The 22,140-nt window shown below is 36.1% G+C and overlaps 1 protein-coding gene and 1 long non-coding RNA gene across 4 annotated transcripts in view; one reads left to right on the plus strand and one right to left on the minus strand.

Moving 5' to 3' along the window:
• Positions 1 to 22,140, plus strand: part of kif26ab (kinesin family member 26Ab) — a 174,335-nt gene continuing 152,195 nt past the window's right edge. Inside the window, exons 1-2 of one of the 2 annotated variants that reach the window (XM_005158960.5) lie at positions 1 to 461; positions 3,063 to 3,299. In XM_005158960.5, the coding sequence (XP_005159017.1) occupies positions 327 to 461; positions 3,063 to 3,299 (372 nt within the window). In that variant the 5' untranslated portion in view covers positions 1 to 326. Of the gene's footprint in view, positions 462 to 2,182; positions 2,444 to 3,062; positions 3,300 to 22,140 lie in introns of those variants that run through there. The other variant, XM_005158961.6, reaches the window with a different exon arrangement.
• LOC141378417 (uncharacterized) lies at positions 3,183 to 6,883 on the minus strand. Of its 2 annotated transcripts, none has more exons than XR_012393022.1 (3): positions 6,806 to 6,883; positions 4,455 to 6,375; positions 3,183 to 4,269 (listed from the first exon to the last, which is right to left on the minus strand). It is a non-coding gene; the product is annotated as an uncharacterized lncRNA (long non-coding RNA). The 2 variants fall into 2 exon arrangements; XR_012393023.1 differs by having other exon boundaries at positions 3,323 to 4,269; positions 4,455 to 6,322.

The raw sequence follows: 22,140 nt of genomic DNA on the forward strand, positions 1-22,140 counted from the left end.
ACTCCTAGACCTGCAGTGTAGCCAAGACGCGGCGCGGACAGCCTTTCCCACAAGGATGATGAATGCCAGAAGTGCACGGATCATATATGGATTGTATGGGGCTCTTGCGTGCTTTGATGAGTGTCAAAATTTGGATGTATGATTTTCCACCAGCCAAGTGATTTGGAATAGAACCCGAACAATCTAAATGAGTCAACAGTTGGATGTACCTGAAAGGGAACCTCTGGATTACACCATGCCACTGATTTGGAATCAGAGGGAACCGTTTGTAAAATGAACTCCAGAGCGCTGTAAACGGGGAGAGGAAATATACCCACAGCCGCACAATGGATTTACCAAACTCTAACGGGTCATCTGGGGCAGACAAGCAGAAGCCCGGGTTGATTGACTTGGGGACGTTTTTCGTGGACGCTGACATCATTTTTGGGTTTACCAGTCATCTGTTAAAGCGAAAAGCCAAGGTAAGAAATTTGAGAGTGGACAAAAGACTCCACAAGTTGACTCGCTAAGGGCTCTGGTGCCCATTTTTACACCGCACATGTAGCACAGAAAAGATTCTGGAGTATTATTAAGATATATTCGGAGAGACTGTTTGAAATGTATTACAAATAGGTACTTTGACATCAGAGGATGGACTGGTTAAAACAGGGGTACTTTAGTCTTGGCTATAATGTGATTTTTTAGATGAACTCGGATGTTTAAAGGTGTCTTGAAGATGTTGTTTCTCTTTATATTCGCAGTTTTTGAACAGTAAGTTATCACTGATTATGATGATGATGGGTGGCGATTTTTCATTTCAGCACCACGAACAGCGCTCACTGTCTCCATCAGCTGCGCTGTAGCAACTTCCCGGAAAGCGCAGTAGCCACACAATACACTAAAACACGCAGTTTACACTTAAGCTCTTTATTTCACCAGACTGTGAACTTTGTATTCGGTTTAAAGTTTTTCGGCTATTACAAGATTTCAGCAGTTCAACTCAATTATGATGAAATAATATCCAGCGTTCTCGTTCTGTTATAAACATAAAAACGAGCAAAAACACCAGACTTATATGTTAACATATCAATATAAAAATACACAAAATGACATTTATGCACAAATATTGATTTCAAAACAGTACGTCTGAGATTATCTCCTATCTACACCTTATAAATATAATATAGACGGCCATAAAGAGTCACATTTCTGTTAGTAGGTTTGTGCTTAAGTCAGTTATCAATGGTTTTGGTCTTGAGCCTACACTAGTTGCGCTTTCACAGACAAAGAACTGGATGAGAATGTTTGAGGCGAAGATTGACTGTATTTGAGATACAATTTATATTCACGTGATCCGAGGCATACATGGTCGGTATAACATACTCATTTAACGATTAAATATGCAGACATTCCCACAATTTATTTCAGACCAAGGGGTTTGTTGGAGGTAGAATTAGGAATATCCAGAGGGTGGCGCCAGAGTAACACGTAAAATATCCAACAGACCAGTAATATCTGAGTCAACACAAGTGAACGAACTGAAATAATATAAAAGATGACGTAATTTTTGCTGGAAGAAGCAGAAATAGAAATAATTAAAATGATAATAATAATAATAATAATAATAATAAAACGCGAATCTATCTATCTATCTATCTATCTATCTATCTATCTATCTATCTATCTATCTATCTATCTATCTATCTATCTATCTATCTATCTATCTATCTATCTATCTACCTACCTACCTACCTACCTACCTACCTACCTACCTACCTACCTACCTACCTACCTACCTACCTACCTACCTACCTATCTATCTATCTATCTATCTATCTATCTATCTATCTATCTATCTATCTATCTATCTATCTATCTATCTATCTATCTACAGTAGATAGATAGATAGATAGATAGATAGATAGATAGATAGATAGATAGATAGATAGATAGATAGATAGATAGATAGATTGATTGATTTATAACACTCCATAGGGTCTTTATTTGCTTTTATGATTATTATTTTTAATAATTTTAAATTTTGTTTTAAATAAATAATTCCATTGTGATATCAACTTTATTTTCACTTTTTGTTTGTGCACAAGCAGAACTCCGAAACAGCAACTAAGTGTTGTGTTTGAATAAAAGCACTTCTGCAGCTCCACCCCTCCACCCAAGTGACCGAGCCGCGCTCACTGACAGACAGCAGTCAAACTTCACTCCCGCGTGCGCGCGTCGTCATGGAACTACAGCAAAGCAAACCTTCGCGGAAACTCGCTTATGCTTTTCCATTGCGCTCCCACTGATTATCCATGAACTCTGTTGCTCATCATTGTACATAGACACATTTCAGGCGCTATAAAGTCCTCTAGATGTCCGCAGTGGCGTTTTGACCATTTAAACCGAGATGATGGATTTAACGCATGGGAATGCACAAGGAGAGTTCCAGACCATCCGATCAACTGTAAGTCCTCTAATAAACAGCTGAGGGTTGTAGTATTCTGGTGGAGTGGCAAGTTTGTGCAACTGAGTAACTTGAAACATTTAGAAAGTTTAATCACGCTTTCATGTCACGCGCACTCTTAGAAATACAAGTTTATTTAGTGTTTCAGTAATTTAACTTCATTAAAAATCAGTGGAACTTGTCCACAATATAAAATGATCTTTGTAATAAAAAGAAAGTTGACTTAAATAATCAAATCGTTCTTCACATTCAGGAAAACGTTTGTACTTCAATACTTCAAGTTTGTACTTATTAAGATTCATATTAAGAACTGTAATAACATTTATTTAAAGTTATATGTACAAGCATTTTTATAAAGGGATACCCCCAAAATATGAATCTGTCATCATTTACTCATCCCTTACTTGTTCCAAACCTGTTCTGCTGACTAAATAATATATTTAGAAGAAAGCTGAAAATCTGCAACCACAGAAATCTATAGTAGGAAAAGCAAATGATTACAGGTTTCTTCATCTTCTTTTTAGTTCTTTCTTCTGGGTAAACTATCCCTTTAATAATAATTATCAAAATTGAATTAGCTTTAATGTTAAATTACTTGATTTTGTTGTCTTTGTAAAAGGTGGAAGGCTGTTCAAGCGGAGAGTCTTCCCTTTCTTTTGAGCTGAGCCCGAGGAAAAGACTGTCAGCGGAGGAGGAGAGGTGCGCCAGCAGACCTCCACCTGAAGGAGCAGGAGCTGTGAGTGTCTCGGAGTCAGACAGGGATGACGCTAAGCCGGATCTGTGCAAGCAATGTCAGATGACTGTGGCTGAACTGAGGAGACAAGCCCTCACTCTATCCGACCCTGCTTCCTTAAAGGTCAGTGAGACAGACATTGTTTCAATGCCACTGCGGAGCAAACAAATTAATCCAAACTCAGGGAAATCAGGTGCTTTGTTGTTTGTAGGATGTTGTAGCATTATACTTATAATGTCATCTTTCAAGGAACTGTTTTGATTTATGCATTAATGCATGAACATTTTTGTTTGTATTTTTATTATTCTAAACAAATTGGTGCACATTGATGGAGTTGCTCTTCAGTGGATCGGCTTTCAGAAGTGACATTTGCATTACACTGATCAGTATAAACTGAGCTGATATTCAACAGTGACATTTATGCTAAACTGAAATGTATCAGTTTTATTGAACTACAACTACACCAGCCTTCTACGTTACTTTCCTGCTTGACTCAGATAGTAAAAAGTTCCAAAATTTAAACAATTATAACTTTTTATTCTCTTTTCTTCAACTATATTAGCTGCTTTGATACAATCTACAAGTGTTCATAAGTGTTTCCGTTTATTTTCGATTTTGAATTGCATTATAAGACCTCGATCTGTCCACTTTTGATGTTGAAAATTCAACTCTAGAGGTTAACAAAGTGACATCGTTGACATTGTAGTAGTTTGAAATAATATAACATATAAGCGGACCCCCCCACACAGAATTTGCACAAGCAGAAATCCTCTTCAGGTTTTTAGCCCATCAATGAGTCTGTTTATTTACTTGTGTAAATGTGTGTCAATTTATATTAATTATGTTAGTAAATTCATTGTAGTAATATTATTGACTAATGTAAAAGTGTTCATTTGATTTTTTTTGTATAATACAGTTTGTAAATGTTTGTATATTTTCTGTCTTTTAGTTGAGATATTATTTGATAGACTTGCCTTGTTTACCAAATAAGTGGATTTAGATGGATTTGCATTATAAACACACTGTACAACCCAAAAAGTCAAGGTAACTCAATCCATTTGAGGAGACGATTGCACTAAAACATAATTTTGACCTTTAAATGGCTCTTAAAAAATTAAAAGCAGTTTTCATTCTAGTTAAAATAAACCAAATAAGACTTTCTCAAGAAGAAAAAAATATTATCAGACATACTGTGAACATTTCCTTGCCCTGTTAAACATAATTTGGTAAACATTTAAAAAAAGGAAAAAATATTCATAGGGGGCTAATAATTCTGACTTCAACTGTGTATGAGTACTGTGAACTTACTCCATTTAAGTTGAAGTAATGAGGTATTTAATTAACTCATTACCTTCAACACCGATTTCAAAACTCCTAGAAACTAGAAATTAACTTTCAGTCAATTTTGAGTTAGCTACACTCATTTCATTTGATAAAGTTGACTGTTGAGTTTTACAGTGCATTAAATAAAAGTTAAAAGACTATTCTTTTTAATGTCATATATTAAGTTTTTAGTTATGATACTCCCAAAATATTTCTGCATAAATCTGCAGATTTTTTTTTACAAAATTCTCTGTAGAAATAGCAAAAAATGTCCGCAGATTCTGTCTGGCCCTGCATCAAAGAAACAATATATAGACAAATAAGTCTGTAAAATAACACAACATGTAATGGCAGTTTATTTTAAGAATTTGTACCATAATTTCAAACACAAACTAAGACAATATATTAAAATTTCGATAAAAGTCACTTTTTCCAACTTTTCAAGGTTAAAAGTAGTTGGAAGAAAGATTAGGGTTTCATAATGCAATTCAAAATCAGAAATAAATAGGGGAAAAAATTAAAAATTAAAAACATTTAAAAAAAAAAATTGCTACTGCTAATTTATGAATATTTTACAGTTGACATTGTCAAAAGTGCTTTAGAAATAAAGAAAATGTTAATTTAATTGTTATGATATCAGATGTATATCAGACATGCAGTTGTAAGATTTTAAACAACTTTAAAACTTTAAAAATATATATTTGTTGTCAAATACTTAATGAAATTGAGATATCAACTTTAATTTACTTTTTGTTAGTGCGCAAGCAGTCTGAACTATTCGAAACGACACTCAGTGGGACTTTTCCAAAGGCTAAAATGTTCTTTGTAATGAAAAAAAAAAGATGACATATATAATCAAATTGTTCATCACATTAAGGAAAATTGTATTTTTTGGAAACCAAATATATATGAAATCGCTCTAAAAACTCTCTGAAGACTTTATATTAATGCTATGAAAATATTCCCTAAAGGTCAGCAAGAAAAACATTATAACACCACTGCAGAGTAAACAAATCAATCCAAACCAAGGGAAATCAGGTGCTTTGTTGCTTGTAGTACTTATTAATACTAATAATGTTATCTTCCAAGAAACTGTATTGATCAATGCATTAATGCGTGACTAAGAATCTTTTGTTAGATTCAATAAGCACTTGACTTTCACCTGAGCCTCAAAGCTCTGGAACTTGTTCGCTTTGTTTCTTTTCTGTTGTGAAAGCCGTGCATAAATCAGATGCAAGGCCACTTTGTATACAATCTCACAATCTGATGAAAAGTTGACACAAATAAGCCCTGTCTCTTTAGTTTTATGGCTCCCTTATCAGCAAACCTGATATCCCGATCGCTGTGCCTATTCACAAAGTTCACCGAGTCATCAAAAGGTTAATCTTTTTACTACACCTTCAATAGAGAGCAAACATATCAGTGACCTGTTTTTTAAACTATAGGCTTTGTTGTTCTTTAGACATGATCGGCTTTGCTTTCAGCTTGGAGGAAGGTGTGATCATGCCACACACAAAACTTCTATGTAAAGTGCTGCTTGAAAGGCTCATTGCTTGATTTACTGGTCACAGTGATGATGAATGGGAGATGTGAGGAGCTCAGCTGTGTGGCATGATCTGCTTCTGCACTTGCCAGTGCAGAAATTAAATGTTAATGACATAAAGAGAGCCATTTGAATGAAAAATTAGCTGTTAAAATAACAGTAAAATGAATTTAAAAATCACTGTCGCCACTGGCTTGCTTGGTTTGGGACTTGCTCATCGACGGATTTGCTGTTTAGTGTTTCCAGCAATGAAATTTTAACCACACTGAACTGAACTTAACTGAACTTCAACTCTGAAAACTGGACTGACACATTTTCAATTTACTAGAACGTCTGTGCCAGGGGTGCCCAAACTTGGTCCTGGAGGGCAGGTGTCCTGCATATTTTAGTTCCAACCCCAATTAAACACACCTGAACCAGCTATTCCAGCCTGATCTCATGAGAAAACGTAACTATTTTACGTTTTGCCAGTTTAGCAGCTAATTTGTACGAATTCATACGAGTTCAGTCATACAAATTGCACGATTTTAAAAAGGAGGCATGGCACCTAACCCTATGCCTAAACCCAACCGTCATTGGGCCATGAGCAAATCGTACTAAATAGTACGAATTAGATCTTACGAATTCATTTGAATTAGCCACTCAATCAAAAAGTTACGAATTGGTGTGAGATTGTGTTGGCTAATCAAGCTTTTTTTTAGCTATACTAGAAACTTCCTGTCTGGTTTGCTTAGGGAAGTTTGAGCTAAACTATGCAGGACACCGGCCCTCCAGGACTGACTTTGGATGCCCCTGATCTTAAGCTGCTTTGACACAATCTACATTGTAAATGTGCCATAGACCTTTTTCATGGCTGCTGCATGGAGGGCGCCATAGCGACCAGCTTCTTCCGGTAGAATGCAAGAAACTTCCGTTTACAGCGTGTACAACTGGTAATTTGCGCTCCTAAAATGGGTTTTAATAACGTTTTTAATGGATAACAGAGTGTTTTTGTGACACACAACTTAGAAATGTGTCTGTTAAAGCCGTTATAATCTGTCACATGTGGTTCAAGCGCATCAGAAATACGAGAAAAACGTTCTCCTAGTTCACGTGTCTGCCGTCAGAAATACAGTGTGTGTGTGCGTTCCCGGCCTGTCAGCTGTTAGCTCAGCGGCTCTTTAACACACACACACACACGCACACACACACACACACAAAGAGAGAGAGAGAGAGAGAGAGAGAGAGAGAGAGCAAACCAGAGTACTGGCATGAAACTTAACAGGTATGAAAGTTGTGCAATATACAAAAATGACCAATAAAAGTCTGTTATTGATACTCTGCTGGCTGATTTGCTGTTCATTCTAATCGCAAGCCGTTTGTGTTTTATTTCGTGTGTTTTTACCACGGTTTGTGTTTTTCTGTCATTTCGAAATGACACTCGCCTATATTTTCACTTTGTCAGTTATTAAATCAGTGTGTCAGTGGCACAGTACAGGCTACGTGTGTGTGTGTGTCAAACATTTTGGTGAATTACATTGGTTTGGGCTGGTTATATATTTGAAATAAAGAGAAAATGTTGACTTTAGCGATGACAAGGCTTCATTTAAACTGCAGAAGATGCCATCTGACAACGAGGGGAAAATGCCTCACAGCAGCTGTTTTCCATCCTATTAGATCGCATTTCTTTAAATGATTAGTCCAGGAGATGGTGCTGATGGACAACAGTATTAGTTCAAAGAGGATAAAAGCAGGTAAAATAGATTAAAACTATCGTTTCAAAGCTGTCCATATGTGACTGTTTACAAGCATCAGCTGCCGACTGGAAGTTCTTCGCATTCTCCTTGCGCATACACGCAAAGCATAATGGTTATTTTGCGTTCCAAGAAAAAGGTCTATAGAAATAACCATGAATTTAATTGAATTGCAAAAAAACAGAATATGAACTTCGAGGCTACATTTCTGGCATAGATTTTCATGCTATTTAAGGAATGTCATACAATCTAGTGCCGTGGTGATGATTCAGTTATTCAGTGACCCAGTCATGAAGAGAGTCTCTTAATTTTTGAATCAGTTACTTTATTTGAGTTAATAATATGACACATTCATAAACACAGTTTGGATTTCAGAGTGATTATAAAATAATTTAATATATCACCCTGTGTTTTTGCGCATTTTAAAATGTCACATAGTAAATGATTAATGAAAAACTTTGATTTGATTTGCAATACGTGTTTTTACATTCGACTGAGGTGGATTTGAGCTCATGTGAAAAGCAGTTATTGGGAATAATGGGGCATGATAGATAAACTTGGACATATAGCAAGCATTGCACCAACGTGACTAATCAGTTGACTAATCAACATTATGCTTGCCTTATTTACTGTTGGTTACCAGGCTACCAATACTACAGTGAGCCAATCACCACTTAATGGAAACAAACTTAACTTGCATTTGTGATTTTTTTTTTTATTGCAAACTGACAAGATTCGCTTCACATTAGGACGGAAAGCCATCTAATAAGTCACAAAACAAGATAATTGTTTAGTTCTTGAATAGATCAGTACCTTTTTTAAACAAACTGTCAGAGTGAATCATTTAATAGCCCCCGTTTATTTTTTCCCCCCAATTTCTGTTTAACGTAGAGATTTTTTCAACACATTTCTAAACATAATAGTTTTAATCACTCATTTCTAATAACTGATTTATTTTATCTTTGCCATGATGACAGTAAATAATATTTGACTAGATATTTTTCAAGACACTTCTGTACAGCTTAAAATGACATTTAAAGGCTTAACCAGGTTAATTAGGTTAACTAGGCAGGTTAGGTTAATTAAGCAAGTTATTGTATAATGATGGTTTGTTCTGTAGACTATCAAAAAATATGGCTAAAAGGGGCTAATAATATTGACCTTAAAATGTTTTTTTTTTTTTAAATAAAAACTGATTTTATTATAGCAAAAAAAAAATAAATAATAATAATTATGACTTTCTCCAGAAGAAAGCATATTATCCGACATACTGTGAACATTTCCTTGCTCTGTTAAACATACTTTGCGAAATATTTAAAAAAATAAAAATTAAAAATTTAAGGGGAGCTAACAATTCTGACTTCAACTGTAAATAAAGTGGCTTTCTGTAAGCTACAGTTGTGTCAACAGAATAAAGTCACTTTCAAATCTGATCACGTTGAATGCGGAAACACAGAACAGGGAAATGATACAGTAAAAAGTCCCAGTGCATTTGCACTGTTACATCAGCACTTTAGGAATGCTAGTCAACCAATCAGGTTTGAGCGCCAGAACAATCAGTTCAATAATATTCCAGCTGTCCCACATAGTAATGGAGCATACTTAATCAAAGGCTTCCTTTGGATATACCTTGAAGAATCCTCCCCAAAAACCTTAGAAAACATGACAAACATCCAGATCCTGAATGTTTTCCTGAATGTTGGTAAACTGAAGCCACATTTGCATTGTTTGGAGTGTATGCAGTCTATCCACTCACATCCAAAGCCAATAAAAGTTTTTTTTTTTTCATAGAGTTGTCAACAGCTTTTCTTACTTTCACACACTGTAGTCACACAGTAACATGCGAGTGCCAGTCCGTGGACCAGGGAGGGGGCTATTGGAAGTGACCCATTGTTTTGGGAAACAATGCTTATCTCTCCCCCTTGTCCGTCGACATTGGGTAGGGAGAAAACAGTGGAGTCTGTGGAGGAAGTGGAGACCCAGTTGACCTTCATCATGCATTCAAAGTGTTCCTGTATACTCCTCACCAAATTCCCACCACAGTTAAATATAGGCTGTCGACTTTTTATTGTTGTCTGACTTGCTGCTTGGGTTAGCCTCAGGTTTTCCCCCCCTCCCTGCGCTTTCTTTTGTGGTTGTGTTTCAAGAGAGATCTCATGCTTAGGTAGGATTACAAGCCCTCCGGTTTGCTTTGAACACCCCCCCTCAAGTTCTCTCTCCAGGTTACCTCAGGGGAGAAAGAGAGGGCTTTTTGTGTGGGTGTGCATCAGTGTTGGTGGATGCGGGTGACCTCGTCCCACCCTAAGATGTGCTATTTGGTGAGCGCTTTCAGAGCATGCTAATATTATTATGCTAATATAATTAGCATGCAATATTATTGCAATTAGTTTCATCAGATAGCTCTCTTTGGGAAAAAAGCAGACGATTTTTGTGACCTGAGGTAGATTTGTTGGAGAGTGCACCTGCACAGGAAAAAAAAAAAAAAACATTTGAAACGTAATACAAGCACAATTTGAGTGTTCATCAATTTACTTATTTTGTGATTTGATTTGAAGCAAAGGTTTTAAAATTGAAAGATTTATGAGGAAATGAATGACCATGCCATGAAGTTTTGCAAATGAAACAATCTAAGGTACACTTTACAATAAGGTTGTATTAGTTAATGTTAGTTAATGCATTTACTATCATGAGCTAACAATGGACAATACATTTAGTTACAGCCTTTGTTCATCGTTAGCTCACAGTGCATTAACTAATGTTATCAAGCATGATTTTAGATGTTAATAAAGCATAAGTAACTATGTTGAACTTTGATTAATAAATTCTTTACAAGTATTGTTCATTATTAGTTCATGTTAGTTAATAATTAACTAATGAAACATTATTGTAAAGTGTGACTCGATTTATTTAAGAATTAAATACAATTGTTTATTTAAAGGTGTTGGTTGTACCTGTAGATACAATATATTTCACCATCAAGCATTTATTTTAATGGGCTGCCAGCAAATAAATAAACCTGGCAGCACAAAGTGTATCAGTATGAAACATTGTTTTAGAGAAAGGCACTGATTTGCTCTCATGGAGCTCACAGTATTCTAGAACAGCTTAATTCACTGAAGATCATCCTCCCGAACCATTCGGAAACTTTCTGAATTACACTCTCATTAAACTCTGAATCAAACTGATATCAATTGCAATAGCTTAATTAAACACAGCCTGCACATTTATATCTGATTCTAATTGGTGGATGGACATTCTGAGGTGTGCAATTATTCTGAGGTAATTGCACAGATGAAGTAGTCCCAAGGCTGATTTTAACTGCATTGCATATTAATAATAATTTGAATTGTACTCATTCATATGTAATCATGTGCAATTCATATTTCTCGCTTTATTTAGAACTTCAAATGTTTGATTAAAAATGCAAAAATAAAAAATTTACATCAATGAAATTTAAACACTTTAAAATAATGAATGATTACAAAAGTAAAAAAAAAAAAAAAAAAAATATATATATATATATATATATATATATATATATATATATATATATATATATATATATATATATATATATATATATATATATATATTGTTAAATAGTGGAACTTTCTCATGATGCTATTATTCGTATTTTCGTCTGAATCTCCATAATGACATGTAATATTGCGGTCGTATAAAAAAAAAAAACATTAACTTAACCAATGCTTTTTGTGACATCACAAATGATTTTTTTATTTTGTCCATGCGACGCATTTGTTTATTTATATAACTATAAATATATTTATGCAACAGATATTGAAGTAATATCAGCACTCATACAGCCTCTTCACCATTGTGCATTACTCCGCCCACACAAGTGGGAAGCAGAGGACTACAGTTTGACAAATATTGCAGCTTTTAGGCAATATAATGTACTTTTGAGGCTTTTTTGGTAAGAATGTAATTGTTTAGATTGCAACTGTGCAGTTTATTTATAAGAATAGTGCCTATTTTAAATATTCATAATTTCTGAGATGCAGCTCGTTGGCGGCTATCAGCCTGTCATTGAGTGAAGCAAAGACGGTTGTTGTTTTTCCCCTAGATGGTGACAGAGAACACATAATAAGCCCTTATGCTGCGTTCACACCAGATGCGGATGAATGATTAACATGTTAAGTCAATGCAAAGACGCAAATAGACATCCTGTGGCACGATACGTGCAAATTGGTCAACGCGAATGACACGATTCCTGCAAATAAAGAGGCACAAGTTAACACGCTACTCTCTTGAGTTAAAAAATGTGAACTTCAGCAGAAATTGGTGCCGCTTTAACTAATCATGAGCTTTGTCTTATAGGCGTGTGATTATGAAATAGCGCCTGTTGTTGCTGTCGGGGGAAAATCTTCCTGCCGACTCCAGATAACTGGAGTTTACTCATCAGACTGGGCTCAGCTTAGTCGGAAGCACCGCTGAAGGCTTCTATCATCCAGGTATAGTTTCTGGAGGAGTTGATGAACTCACAGCTGAGCAAAGGATCTAGTGGACTTAGGCACGGCTCCAAACGAATAAACACTATTTTTTCAGCCTTCATAAAGCACATAAACACAGCTATTCTCTTAATAAAATCCATGTCAGCCTATTAGCAACAAAGCTAGAGTCACTGGGCAGACAGAAGCCCTGGCCATGACACAAATCCGTGTCTATTGTGAAGTGAATTTGACACGCAAATAAAGCGGATTTGACGAGCAAATGAAGCGAGTAAACTCAAAGTGTGAGTAAACTCAAAAATTTTTACGAGTAAATAGCACGATTTATCCACGCATTCCGCGTCTGGTGTAAACACAGCAGTAGAGGAGAAAAAACAGCTTTTTCTAAGTGTACGTTTTCAAGCTACAACAAATTATTACAGAATATCTAACTGACATTTTAAGTCGATCTCTCTCTGTTTTGTAATTTTGTAGTGCTGTATTTATACCCTAGTAATCTGGTATTGTTTTTCAGGGTCAATTGTTGTGAAATCCCGATTGAGACTGAGAAATACTGGGAAATCTCTGCAGACTGATGGCATTTCATGCCGTTCAGCCTTAGAATCGTATAATGCGAGCAAAATCAGCTGTTTTGTCTTCACTTTAGACATTACGCTAGAGAATCATTCAAATATAGCTCTAAAGTGACGTTTGTGAATTAGTAATGGTTTCTGTTGTTTTGACGGTCAGCTGCAGATGTATATGAATGGCGGAAGAAAGTAGTTCCTCTTATAAAAAGGGATTTTGAGTCTGTTTGATTTTCTTTTTAAATTCGTCAAACTGTTGTATGAACGCAATATCACACTTATAGCAGTGCGATAAGGCTGTATATTCTCACTGGTGGGTCACTAAGGCACTTGACCTGCGGCCTAAAGCCAACGCACACCTCCCACCAGTGCCGATATACAGCCATATTGCACTGATACTTGTGTGATATCGCTCATATAAATAAATGTTTATATAACATATAGACATTTACGGGTGGTTTGGGGCACCAATCATTTTAAAAATGAAATTTTCATACTGATTAAAGCTAAAATGTACAAATTCTTATGAATGGTTACTTTCTTTCTGTGATTGGACTCAATACACTGTGTAATTCCTTGTCTCAGTGCTGCTTATCTGAAATCAGCCTAAGTTCGTCTGGCCATTTCTCTCTGGTTGTTTGCCCTGTGTGGTCTGCTCCAGGTGTGGGGGATAAAGCGACGGGGTCAAGCCGGAGAGGTTACGCCTCCATCGTCCCCTCTGCTGATGGCTTAATGAGACTCTGGAAGCACTGGCCATGGGAGTCCTGCTCTCCCTGCGCTCGGGAAAAGAAAGGATGCTTTGTCCAGCTAGATATGTGTGGCTGTTACCTAAACTGAACTTAGGGGCTTGCGCGATATGGGTCCAGATGAGTAGCTACAGAAGGGTTAGTGTTTATCAAAATGTGGGTGGCCTGAAGGCTTAAACTGGAATTATTTTTATTCTTGATTTTTTCTATTAGGATTTACACCTGCTTCCCCCCTTCATAGGTTCATTATGGAATTTGCTCTCAGTTTGTTGGTAAAGTCTGGGAACTGCAGCACTCAGTTAGTTTCAGATATCAGGCCGCCCTGATGACCCAGCTGCACTTCAGTGGTTCATACTGGAACTCATTTATCCACGGCCAGATTGAATTGGCAAGAAGTACGGGCCTCTTTAGTAGGTTGATTATTTTTGTGTGACTGCTGATATGTTTGCAATTTAACAGTACAGAGGCACAATGTTCAAGCAGGCTTGAAGTTCGATTGTCATCCAGTTTAAAGCTGTTGAGTTAAACCCTTATTTAAAATAAGTTGTGGAAAAAAAATAACTTGTTAAAATTGTTAATGCAAATGATACACAGCTATTAAGATATTACCTGCCACTGTATAACTATTTGTAATTTATAATATAGTTCAATACATTGATTTCAAACAATCAACAAGGTCAGTATCACACAAGTGATGTAGAAAATAGCATGATATATAGAATAAAATACGATTAATTAGAAATTACTTTAAAATATTAATTTATCACCACATTGTGTATTAATTATAAAATATATTGGAATCTTAAAATGCTACAGCATCAAAACAATATGTTAACAAAGTTATGTTCCAAATTTTAAGTTGTCAAACAATTAGTTTCCCATTCTATCACAAAACACTAAAAATGGAATCTTGAGTCTCAGACATTTCCAGCGATGTGCATCATCATGATTAGAAACAAAATCTAAAAAAAATAAAATAAAATAGAAATAAAATCTCAGACATTTCCAGCAACGTGCATCATCATGATTAGAAAAATAAAACAAAATTAAATTAAAATATTAAATTAAATTAAATTAAATTCTCAGACATTTCCAGAAATGTGCATCATTATGATTAGAAAAAATATATAATAAAATACAATACAATAAAATAAAATACAATACAAAAACTCAGACATTTCCAGCAATGTGCATCATCAAGATTAGAAAAAAAAACTTAATTAAATTAAATTTAATTAAAATTAAATTAAATTGAATCTCAGACCTTTCCAGCGATGTGCCTGATTAAAAATTATAAACAAAATAAAATAGCTTCAATTCGATAAAATGAGTTTCGGCACCTACTGCCACTGGAATGAGCACACTAAAAGGTTTTAAAGTACCATTTTCATGGTAATATATAGCTATATATATATATATATATATATATAATTTGTAAATGGCTTACAAGCAGGATGACTTTTGAGTATTTAATCTTAAATGATTGAACAGTTTTCCAATTTGGAATGATTTAAGTAAAATAAAAAAAGGCAATACAAGATGTTTAGAAGTATTATTGTGTACTCCATATAATTTTAGACCGGTAAACTCATTAAAATAAATATACGCAGTGGTTTACTGTGAATGCATTTGATGTCAGCAAGTCCACAAATTTAGTCCAATTAAATAATGAATGGTTCAAGGCCACAACCCGGTACATTGTAAAAAAAAAAAAAATGTTTCCAGATTTTGTTTTTTGAGAGGTTGAGAGTAACATGTAAACCTTAAATGAAAAAAACACTCAGAATAGAACAATAATTTAATTTAATTTACAACATGATTTTTAATGTTTTCTTCTCTTCTGCTTATCATTTATTGCATTTATTTAATCTAAAATCTAATTTATTTAATTTAAAAATAGTACAATAAAAAATACTATTTAAAATAACTGTTTTCTATTTGAATATATATTAAAATGTGATTTATTCCTGTGATTTTAAAGCTGATTTTTTTTTCTTAATTACTCCAGTCACATAATACGCTGGAAAGCTTTCTAATATGCTGATCTGCTGGTGAAGAAATGTTCATTGGTGAGCAGAAGATACTTCTTAAAAAAAAAAAAAAAATTGCACTCTTCTAAAACTTTTGACCATTAATGTATGAAATGTGTTTTACAAATGAAACCGGTTTTGATATATGAAACATCAGGAGCAACGTGATGACTAGAAATGTGATTTTAAAGTTTATGTGAAAACAAAATTTACACACACTGTTATTCTTAAAGGGTGGTATGGCGGCTCAGTGGTTATCACAGCTAGAAGGTCCCTAGGTCGAAACCCGGCTGGGCCAGTTAGCATTTCTGTGGGGAGTTTGCATGTTCTTCCCGTGTTGGTGTAGGTTTCCCCCACAATCCAAACACATGTGGCATAGTTGAATTGTATAAACAAAAATTGTCAGTAGTGTGAATGTGAGGGTGTATTGGTGTTTCCTAGTACTGGATTCCGGCTGGAAGGGCATCCGCTGCATAAAACATATGTCGGAAGTGTTGGCGGTTCATTCCTCTGTGGTGACCCCTAAAAGATAAGTGATTAAGCTAAAGAAAAAAGAACAAATGAATCTTAAGGTGAACAGTGCTAATCCACTGATAAAAAATCCACTAATAAAAGTTAATCCACTGATATATATATATATATATATATATATATATATATATATATATATATATATATGTTTGAGTCATCTTTAATCAAAGTCTGAGCATTTGCTTGATAGCTTTATCCACAATATTCTTAACCAGGCCCCGAATGACTGGCAATGATAAGCAAAATGAAAGCCCTACCCCCTACTCAACATTCCGTTTCAGTGGGGTATATGCTGAAGCATGCTAACAGGACTTTTAATTTGCCAGTAACCTGGGTTAAAGGCTTAATCGAACTGTATGCCAATGCAAAATTCGGTGCGTTTAAGGTCTGTTTTCTTTAAAAATCAGCGATCTCCACTAGCTGTGTAATATGCGATATAAAGTGGGTCTCAGATTGTACAAAAAGGACTGCATTAAATTACATTTCCCCCCACTATGTCTTTATAATATGAGCATTTATTGTACCCCAGTATATTCAATGGAGCTTTTGCACTAGCCTCCCAACTCTTACTGGCGCGTGCGAGTAAACGGCTTTTTGTCTCATTTTACGCTTGAGCCACTAAATGAATGCCAAAGTTTATTTAACTGAATGTATTTTAATGACATTACAACATCGATGCTGTAAAAGGAACCGTATAAAATGGGAAAAAGTTCAGAATAACAGGTCACCGGAAGTTTATCAGTATGGGAAAAAACACTAGCTCAGCATATACCCTGTTGGAAGTGCATCAACATACCGAAATTAAAGTCTTCAAGTATAAACAAACCTTGCATTGACCTTATTTGTATTAATACATTTACCAAAAAAACTCACTCTGAAGTTAAACCGTGCGTCTTCGAATTTGATTAAAAGTCACTTTCTTTCTAGGAATTGTGCAGTCAGCAGCATGTCCCGGTGTGTGACAGCCAGTCCCTTTGCTGTCTTCTTCCAAGCACACGCTTGCAGGCGGCAATTAGTCTTTCTTTACGCCCCACATCTTTTAATGGCTTCACTCTTTTTCAGCAGCGCCATCCTTTGTTTTATTATTTATTACCGATGATTCCCTCGCCTGATATCAGTGAGGAACGGTCTCTTCTGCTTAAACAATGAAGCAGCTCTTCCCTCGGCAGTTCATTCACTTCAATGTCAGGGCACTTAACACCTGAACAATGCCTCAGGATGGAGAGCCTGGAAGCTTAACGCAAGACAATGGACAAAGACTTCATTGCCTACAATGATTGGCACTTAGCTAGCCACAAAACTCCAGCACACAAGCCACTCTGAAAGTAAAAACGGCCCGCGATAACCCTAAATCATACGTCTGGCTACGATAACCATTAACCGAATGACGTTCAACGTCAAACTCATCCTCCACTGACTGTCATCTTCAATTAAAGGATCATTCAACAATATTTAAGGGCATACGCACCTGGGTTCGAACAGTCTGCTGGTATGGAATGTAGCGTTTCCAATCCCATTACTGTGATGAAGGACTAAACGGTATATGGTATCACATTTAATAAGATGAATATGCGCTTGAGGGCGGCCGTTATTTCATCTCCATTGTCCAAAGAGAGGCACTGAAATGGCTGTCATCAATTATAATGGCCACTACAGTTCCAAAGGCTCTATAAGCTCTCTGTTGTGACATGGAAGAAGTTTAAAGTCCGTTCTCAGGGCAGGTCGAAAAACACCTGCATCGCTCCATCCTTCAAACGCTGAGGGAAACTCTAGACGATGTCTGTAATGAGAATACTGAGCTCTATTTTTCTGTCAATCATCTCGCTGAACTCTCTGGTGACCAGACCAGACAAAAAAAAAAAAAAAAAAAAACACCCTGAGAGGATCATCTAAAGTAAAGCTAGATGGATTAGCAGTTTTGGTGGTTTCTTTTCAAACACTTAACCCCTGCGGCTGGGCGTCTACAACCGCCATGTGAAAGGTCAGTCTAGTAGACTGCTGCGGGATAAGAGTCATAACAAAGTATGAAAATGGATGGACCGTGCTTGATTAGATGACACTAGACGCTTTCACTTTGGAATTCCAGTAAATATTTGTAACATTACCAGGACTACTTTCCAGGTAAGTTTAAAAATGCGATGTTCACAAAGACAGAGAAGCTGAGTCATTTTTCTGGAAAAGCACCATCCTCAAATCTCTCAATCTTCTCTTTGACACTTTGGGCTTGCATGATAATATAAAGCATATATGATAGTTAGAATTGTAAATGGGGATGCTTATTTCTATGATTACATCAGTACTTTTTCACAATAGCCTCTGGACAATGGAGATGGAGGAGCTGCTTGTTGAAGTTAGCTACAAAGCAACTGTCTTTTAATATAGATGCAACTGTATATATATATATATATATATATATATATATATATATATATATATATATATATATATATATATATATATATATATAACTATATATAACTGTATATATATATATATATATATATATATATATATATATATATATATATATATATATATATATATATATATATTATATATATTATCTGTAAAAAAATGTGGAATTTATTGGAAACTTTTACAGTCTATAAATAACCTTTTGTGCCTGGCAAAGTCGCCATAAGTTATGTAATCATGAATCATTCAGAATGTTTCTTTTAGTTTCTTTTTTGATGTGAAATATGTACTAAGTGTACTTAATACTCTGAAGATTACTTTTAAAGGTCAAGCACATGAATTATTATGTCTGGAATTAACTTTTAGTTAGGTGTTATATTTTTTTGAAAGTTTTTATTTATTTATTATAAACTCTAAATAAACTATATATATATATATTTTATTTTCCCCATAATTTCTGTTGAGCAGATATATATATGCTCAGCATAACTGAGTACACCCCATATTGAAAACCAATATTTAATGATTATTTAATAATTAATATTGGATGAATATAGACAATGTATTTTGGTGCATTTAAACAAAACAGATTTAATAAACAGATATAATTATTAAAATAATATTTTGGTCATCAAACATATTTAGAAATTGAAAGATAATACAATTAAATTTAAGCAAAATATTGCAAAAAAAAAAAAAAATGCAACCTACAAAATTTTAACATTTTTTTTAACCTAGCAAGGGTTTTATTTAAATCATGTTTTAAACTGTTGATTTTCACAATTAAAATAAAATAATAATAATAATAATAATAACTACTACAGCAACAACAACAATAATAATAATAATAATAATAATAATAATAATAGTAATAGGAGTTTTAAAGTTTAGCATTTCTTCTTCATATTTGCATGTCTTCTCAAAAGAGGTGGTTAATTAATAATTCATGAATTTTCAATTTCTTTTATATTATATGTATATATTTTTATACAGTATTTATTAAAATAATTCATTCATTCATTCAATTTCTGCCGCTTTTCCGGGGCCGGGTTGCGGGGGCAGCAGTCTTAGGAGAGAACCCCAGATTTCCCTCTCCTCAGACACTTCCTCCAGCTCCTAAGGGGTGTTCCTGAGGCATTCCCAGGCGAGCTGAGAGACATAGTCCCTCCAGTGTGTCCTGGGTCTATTCCAAGGTCTCCGCCTGGTGGGACATGTCTAGAACACCTTCCTAATCCGAAACAGCCACTTGTATCTAAGATGTTGTCCTTTCGGTCATGACCCAAAGCTCATGACCATAGGTAAGAGTAGGCACGTAGATTGACCGGTAAATCAAAAGCTTTGCCTTTCGGCTCAGCTCCTTCTTTACCACAACGGATCGGTACATCAACCGCATTACTATATCTCATTTTCCATCCAACCACAATCTCATGTTCCATCCTTCCCTCACTCGTGAACAAAACAATAAGATACTTGAACTCCTCCACCTAGGGTGAGGAAACCTCCTCCAACCTGGAGATGGCAAACCAGTGGAGCACCATGGTCTCGGACTTGGAGGTACTGATTCTCATCCCAGTGCATGATGAAGGTCCATGTTCGATGAAGCCAACAAAACAACATCGTCTACGAATAACAGAGATGAAACCCTATGGTCCCTGAACTGGACCTCCTCCAGTCTAAGGGCTTACTCACACTATGCCATCCGTACCGTGCCCAGGGCCGTTTCCCGGATCGTTTGAGAAGTGTGAGTGCTCTGAATCGGGCTCAAGCTCGGTTCACTTGGCCAGCCCTGGCCCGGTTGGAAGAGGTGGCCCTGAGCGCGGTACACTTGGTACGTTTGTAGTGTGAGTGCAAAATGCACCAAAGCCCGATACTGAAAGCGAGACGGGACTTTTAAGGGACTGTTTCATATGGATTTATTAATCAATCTTCCTGTTCAGTGAACGCAAACTGCCGTAGTTTTTTAAAGATGCAAACCCCTTACAGCACGACAGCTGGGCACCTTCAGCAGACCTCCTCATTACTGCAGCATGAGGACTTTATGATTTATGAGAAATATCTGATTGCGTCACCGCATCCCTAAGGACTGTTTGGCGAAATATTTGACTGCATGTCACTACATATCAAACGACTGAAATGATATAACTAGAGAAATCTCCACTGTGCTGCTGAGTGAGTGAGAGAGTGCTTCTCACTGAACAGCACAGCAGCGATGACGTAAGCATGCCGAGGCCCGATTGTGGTGTGAGTGTGGGCCGTCGGGGGAGATGGGAGGGGGACAAGCGTGCTTTGGTCCGGTTCGAGGCAACTGTACATAGTGTGAGTACAGCCTAAGGCTGCACCTTGAAATTCTGTCCATAAAAATTATGAGATGTTTTTTCCATAAAAATTATGAACAGAATTGGTGACAAGGAGCAGCCCTGTCAGAGCCTAACAAGCAAACAGTTGGACACAAACAATTATTAACTAATTAATCAGTTATTGGGAAGTACCATCCAAGCTAGCTGCTTGTATTGTCAAAATACAATATCATTCATTCATTTGTTCATTTATTCATTTTCTTTTCGGCTTAGTCTCTTTATTAATCTAGGGTCACCACAGCGGATAAACCACCAACTTATCCAGCATACATTTCATGCAGTGGATACCCTTCCAGCCGCAACCCAACTCACACATACACTACAGCCACTGTAGTATATTCAATTCACCTATAGCGCATGTCTTTGGGCTGTAGGGGAAACCGTAGCACCCAGAGGGAACCCACGCGAACACGGGGAGAACATGCAAACTCCACACAGAAATGCCAACTGACCCAGCCGGGGCTCGAACAAGTGATCTTGCTATAAGAAGATCGCACTACCCTTTGTGACCCTTCATTTTCTTCATGTGAAGTGCATTTGTGACCCTCACAATCAGCTGCATGTTCACTGGAAAGATTACAGAGATGTTGAACGTTAAGAGATGATGAACCGCCCAGGACGGTCACGATGAAGAATGTCTCCCCTGTTTTTATCACGAAATGCGTCAATAAGCTGTGCTCTTTGTCGTGAGCTCATCTGAATGTTCAGGTTGCTTTAAATGCGACTGCATGCCCAACGGCATTGTTTGAATGTTTATTCCAAGGGCCTCAATTATTTCCTCACACCCCTACCACAGAAAAGCTGGCGGTTCTCACGAGAAGCGGTGCTGGCTGAGGTTGAAGGCCTATACTGGAAGTCCTGGTTCGACTTGCTTGTCCCACTCTGAACCCTGCAGGGGAGGTTTGCCTCACACATGCCACAGCAGTCTCTATAAATCACTCACTTTTATGGCCTTTAATAGTTTCTCATTCAATTCGGCTCCTCTGCCCTCTTCTTGTACTTTCATCTGCGCTGCGCAAAGTTTACGAGAATTTAAAAAAAGCTGTTTATCAGAACAGAACTGCTGATCAACACAAGGGCGGACGGAATCCATCAAAACATTTTTTACGCCAAACCCACACATGATTCCTTGAATTGTGATTTTGTTACGTGTCATGTATGTTAATATTTTCAATAAAAATAATTGTAAAGAGTGATTTAAAGTTAATAGGTAAATGATGAGCGATTAGCAGAAATTACATTCAAAAACTC

Source organism: Danio rerio, chromosome 17 (assembly GCF_049306965.1).
Source record: "Danio rerio strain Tuebingen ecotype United States chromosome 17, GRCz12tu, whole genome shotgun sequence".
In the NCBI taxonomy this organism is placed as follows: Eukaryota; Metazoa; Chordata; class Actinopteri; order Cypriniformes; family Danionidae; genus Danio; species Danio rerio.